The 6,000-nt window shown below is 46.1% G+C and overlaps 1 protein-coding gene across 1 annotated transcript; it reads right to left on the bottom strand.

The window, feature by feature from the left end:
• Positions 1-504: 504 nt before the first annotated feature.
• On the bottom strand, positions 505-1,485 carry LOC106722866 (olfactory receptor 6C74-like). The gene has a single exon (XM_014525358.2). It carries the CDS (start codon positions 1,483-1,485, stop codon positions 505-507), a length of 981 nt encoding a protein of 326 aa, XP_014380844.2.
• Between the last annotated feature and the right edge of the window lie 4,515 nt (positions 1,486-6,000).

Here is a 6,000-nt window from a genome sequence, read left to right as displayed (position 1 = left end):
GGATTTGAGCACCCGACTCCCAAGAAAAGCAAATGAAATCTCTGGGCTAAAACTAAAGCATGATCATGATGATGATGATGGCAAGCAGAGTAGACAGGATTCAATAGTAAAGGACTATTAAAAAATGACATCATCTTGGTGGACCAAAGAGCTTCGTACACCTGAAAGGAAATGCTCAAAATGTACATTAATACTGTGGAATTTATTGTAGAGCAGGAGATCTCAACCCTGAGAAGTGTAGCAGCCATTTCCCATACTCACATATACGGTCCCCAAGGCTTTGGTCTTTCTGTAGGGCTATTGAAATTAAGATGTGTCCCGACAGAACTGTATACCATCAGTTTGATGACAAGTGACAATTTGACATCAAGCTCCTTACGGCTGGCACTTTCCTTATACAGAGTGAGAGAGAGTAAAAGCATGACTAGATTACAGAAGAAGTGAGGGGGAAAGCCTGAAAGAGAGAGTAAGAGAGAGGTCTTTCCTTTTACTGGGTGCCACTTGTCACTGCCCAAGGCATTGTGAATTCTTAAAAAACAGGATGGTGCAGCTGGCAGTGTTTCTCAAGGCCTCTTTAACTTGCTTGTTCCTCAGGCTGTAGATGAAAGGGTTCAGGAGAGGGGACACCAAATTGTTGAGAAGAGCCACAGACTTGCTAAGATCCACCCCACTGCTGCCAGCAGGTTTAATGTATATGAAGATGCAGCTGCCATAGGTGATGGAAGCCACAGCAAAATGGGAGACACAGGTGGAGAAGGCTTTCTGCCTCCCTGATGCAGAGGGGATGCGCAGCACGGTGGAAAGGATGTTGATGTAGGAGATGATGGTGATGGCAAAAGTGCTCAGTATGCTGCCGGTGGCTAACAGGAAAATCATGAGTCTCAGCTTGTGGGTGTCTGTACAGGAAACATTCAGCACAGCCACAATATCACAGAAGAAATGATCAATTGAGTGGGAGGTGCAAAAGGGCAACTGGACTAGCAGAACGAGTGGAGTAATTACGTACAGAAAGCTGGTCACCCAACAGCCCAGCACCAGCTGGCCACAGAACCGGCTGTTCATGATGGAGGCATAGTGTAGAGGCTTGCAGATAGCCACGTACCTATCAAAGGACATGGCTGCCAGTAGGAAAAAGTCTGCTGTTCCCACAATGACATGGAAAAAGCACTCAGTAAAGCAGCCGACCATAGAGACGGTCTTGGTGCCTGATGCCAGGTTGAACAAAGCCTTTGGGATGGCAGCAGAAGTGAAGCCCACTTCCACAAGAGCAAAGTTTCTGAGGAGAAAATACATGGGGGTCTGAAGGTGCCGGTCCAGCAGGGTGATGGTGATGATGATAATATTTGCCATAAGGGTCAAGAGATAGATGAGGAGTAGCACAAAGAAGAGAAGGATCTGCAGCCAGCGAACATCTGAGAGACCCAGAAGGACAAATTCTGTCACTCTTGTTTGGTTCTCCATTGTGATGGCTTGGTTCAAGCTCATCAAAATTCAAAATAAAGAAATAGAAAAACAGCAGCAGTCTTTGATGGTAAATTACCTATGTTCTACCACCAATAGGTATATAACCCCTGTGTAACTCTTCTTTTAAGTATGTGTAACGATGGAGATAGAAATTAATATGTTCATTGTATTCTGCCTTTGAAATCCATGCCTCACAAGGGAACTGGAGGTGGAGATTCTCATGCCCACAGCAAAAGGCCCCCCCCTATTTCCATCACCCATTTATAATTTACTATTTGTTTGGAGCACCCTCTCTCTCTCTCTTCCTCCTAGTACAATTCTTCCTTTTGTGTTCATGGACTAATTACACCATTATTCCACTGGGACACTATGAAAAACGCTGTGCTTGTTAATCATGACATATGAGTTTCAGAAACTGTGCAACTTTCCCCCCTTTCTTAAAATGCAGCTAATACTTAGAGTTGAAGGAAAACATTCCCATTTGACTTCTATGTTTATTGTCTCTAGAAAATAGAATAGTTGTTCTTGGTTGTTATGGATGCTATTGGTATTGTGGGGTGGAAACCTCCTTGAACTATAGAATATGGTACCGTTCTGCTGTCATGCAAGTACTGTAAAAGTCAGACACGAAGAGAGCATAAACATTGCTGTTATGTTTATTGTTGTTTCCAGCTGTATAGGAAGAATTGCCATTTATAAAGGCTTACATCCCACTCAGCCCACTACACGTCTATGGCTTTACACTCCATTCATCCCCCAAAAATTAACTATAGCCTGGGGACATGACCTTCTTCAACCTGGGGAAGTACAAAACTCTCCCATTCTTTCATTAATCAGCCTAGCAGGTCTCTGGTAAGGCCAGGTATCCCACATGGCAACCACAGAGCTCTCTCATGATGATAAAAGCAACCCTTCTGTGACTCTGCGGACAGATCCTGTTGCACCCATAGATGCCCACACTCCCTCCCATCTCTCTGCAAGTAGCCTTAGCACAACCTTACTTTAACCCATCACGTTGCAGCTAGATTGATTCTGACAGCTATTTAGTGACCATATCTCCTGCATCGCTGTATCCTTGTGATGGGCAACAACATTGGTATCACTGTCCTCCCTCTTTTTGGAAGGGTGAAGACCTTTCCTACATTTTCTCAGTAGCCTCTGTGACTAAGGCACTTGCTCTAGAAGCGGGGAACTTGGCTCCTAGGCATAACAAATCCTGAGGAGCTTTAGACCTGCTATTTCCCACCTCAGAGGCATAAACAGGAAGTTTTCCACCCTGGGTGTTGCTGGTGCTGGGACCAGTGCTGGCAGCCAGGCTGGAGCGGCTGCCACTCTTGTGCCTCCTCCACGTTGGTGCCTGAGACAGTGCCCTACTAACCTACCCGCAGATAGACTTCTGTCCTTCCTGCCCACACAATCCTTTTAACTTCCTGCCCTGGGATTGACAGTGCTGGAAAACTCGATTATGCTTTCAGGTTAAATTGGGCCACTGTGCAGCCAAAACAAATGACTTATGGGCCCAACACAAGAGGAAGTCCACCGAGCTAGGGATTTCTGTCCCCTGTCTCCAAAGAGTTTATGCATTTTGTATTCAGTACACATGAAGTAAAGCCTTGGGGTTGCAAGATGCAGAACCCAGAGCTTTCTCATTCCAGGAGTAGTGCCCACCCTGCCAGGATCAGCATCCCCTTCTTATTTGTTTGCTGTTCACCCAGAATTATTCCATCCATAGTGGGAAAAGCCTTGCAACGTCCATACGTGAGACTAGAAGCAAGAACAGAGTGAGTGAACAGCTTGTGTGTCCATTCTTAGTGATTGAACTTGGATTACCACCTTGTTCCCAGGAACCCAATAGGATGTGGCAGTCAAAAGATTGCTCAGCCTCCAACACTGAGAACCCCTCTCCGTGACTTTTCATTAGCGCCATGCAAAATGTTGCTGGCTGCTGTGTTTTGGCGCTGTTTCAACTTGCTTTGAGCTTGAATGAGTGAAACTGAAACGAAGCAAAGGGCTTCGAAATAGCCTCAAAATGAAACAAGGGCAGTCAAAACATTTTTAAACTTTAGAAATGTTTTGAGTTTCAAAGCTGAAGCTGGGCTTGCCAGCAGGAAAACAGAAAGTAAGGAGAGGGAGGGGGAATAGGGAAGAAAGACTGCTCCGATCCTGACTCTGACTGTTTGGCTGCCTGGGATGCTGCTGGTGCTACTGTGCTGCTTACTGACTTATTGCCTGTTGTTATTTCAAGTAGTGAACTGGACTGTGCTGTTTACTAACTTATTGCCTGTTGTCATTTAAAGTGGTGGACCGGATTGAGACTGTAGGGGAGGAGGAGACCTCATTGGGGCACACTACTATGTCATGTAGAGGCCCCAGCACCAATGAGGGCACGCCTTGATACACACACACATACACACACACACGTCACAAGTTTTGCTTGATAGCAGTTTGAGGTTCAGTTTCCCAGAAACCTTGCACCTATCTCCTTGAAACCTGGCAGTCTTCATGGCCTCAGCAGGGGCCACCGTGCCTGCAATTTTCACCCTGCCCTGTGCCTTCACACTTACAAATTACATGAGTTTTGCTTTCAAGATTTTGAGGTGCAGTTTCCCAGAAAACCTTACATCTATCTCCTTGAAACTTGGGAGGCTTCATGCTCTCAGAAGGGGCTACCATCTTTGCAAAGTTATAGGCAGTTTTGTGCTTCTGCATTATTGTCTATGGGGGAAACATAGAAACAGGGTCGAAACAGCAAAACAGTTTCGACAAAATGAAACAGAACAGCGATTTCAAAATGAAATGAAATGAAACTTGAAACACTGTCCCATTGAAATGGTGAAATGGAAGTCGAAACGAAATGGTGCTGTTTCACACAGCCCTACTTTTCAGTATGGGCTAGAAGAATAACACAAGATGCTGGGACATTTTTGGAGGTGAATCTCCCTCTTCTTGAACCCCAATCTCCACGCTGCTAGACTGCAGGAATTACTTGAAATGGCTTGTGTAGAATGACCTCAGGTACAACTGCCCCAATTGCAGTTCCCTCTCTGGTGGATTATGGAAGCTCACAGCTTCCCCACAAGGCATATAAAGTCTTTCCCTTTAGAAAGGCTTTTGATACGGTCTCCCACAAAATTCTTGCAAGCAAGTTAAGGAACTACACGTTGGATGTATGGACTGGAAAGTGGATAGTAAACTGGCTGCATTTCAGGCTCAGAGGGTAATAATCGATGGTTGAATGTCTAGTTGGCAGCCAGTATCAAGTGGAGCGCTGCAGGGGTTGTTTCAGAGTTTTGTTCAATTCCTTCATCAACAACCTGGGCGAGGGGATGGGGTGCACCCTCCGCAAGTTTGCAGAAGACTCCAAGCTGGCGGGGAGTAGTAGATGAACTGGAGGTTAGGGCTAGGAATTTGAGAGACCTCAACAAATTAGAGAATTGGACTAAAAGAAATCTCATGAGGTTCTATAAGGACAAGCACAAAGTCCTACACTTAGGACAGACAAATCCCATGCACTGGTACAGGCTGGGGACTGCTGGTTCATATTCAGCTTCCTGTCTACAGTAACCCCCATGTCCTTTTCTGCAGAGCTGCTGCTTAGCCAGCCAGTGTGCCCTTGTAGTGAAGAAGGAGAATGGCATACTGGGCTGCATTAGCAGGATCGCTGCCAGCAGACTGAGGGAAGTGATTCTTTGCCTCTATTCAGCCCTCGTGAGGTCACATCTTGGAGGACTGTGTCTAGTTTTGGGCCCGCACCACAGAAAGAATGTGGACAAACTGGAGAGAGCCCAGTGGAGAGCAACAGAAATGGTGAGAGGGCTGCGGCACATTGCTTCTGAGGAGAGGCTGAGAGAACTGGGCTTATTTAGTCATGAGAAGAGCAGACTGAAAGGAGATTTAATAGCATCCTTCAACTAACTTAAGGGTGGTTCTAAGGAGCATGGAGTTAGATGGTTCTCCATGGTGGCAAATGACAGAACAAGGGTTTGAATTCAGCCTGAATCAGTGACAGTGATTCGATTGGTTGGTTCAAATCACTGTCCCCGATTCGATTCAGCTGAATCCGAATCTGAAGACTTGATGCTGATTCGGAGAATCAGCAATTTGAACGTAGACACAGCTTTAAAAGTTTTTTCTACATTCCTTGAATTAGCATTCGCAGCTTATGATCTCTGGGATGGTGGGGTGCATGGAGCGTCCCACAGGAGCGCAGGGGAGCCCTCCACATGCTCGGCGGTGAACCCAGAAGTGGACCTAAAGTACTTCTGGTACAATTCCGGGTCTGCCGGGGAGCGCACAGGAGGCCCCCACTGCTCCCCCGCTAGCTCAGCAATCAACTGTGGAGGGACCCTGGGTGCCCCCCACAGAACGAGGAGGCACCGGTCACCAAATTGGACTGAATCTCTGCTGAATTGAATCAAGGACTGAAGCTTCACACAGCCCTAATATTTTGCATATCTTTTCGTACATCCAAAGTCATGACCACATCATTTTTAGAAAGGTTTCAATGGGCTAATCACTAGCACATTTCCAAAGTAG

This window comes from Alligator sinensis, unplaced genomic scaffold (genome assembly GCF_000455745.1).
Source record: "Alligator sinensis unplaced genomic scaffold, ASM45574v1 scaffold955_1, whole genome shotgun sequence".
In the NCBI taxonomy this organism is placed as follows: Eukaryota; Metazoa; Chordata; order Crocodylia; family Alligatoridae; genus Alligator; species Alligator sinensis.
This window is presented reverse-complemented; position numbering and strand designations above follow the sequence as displayed.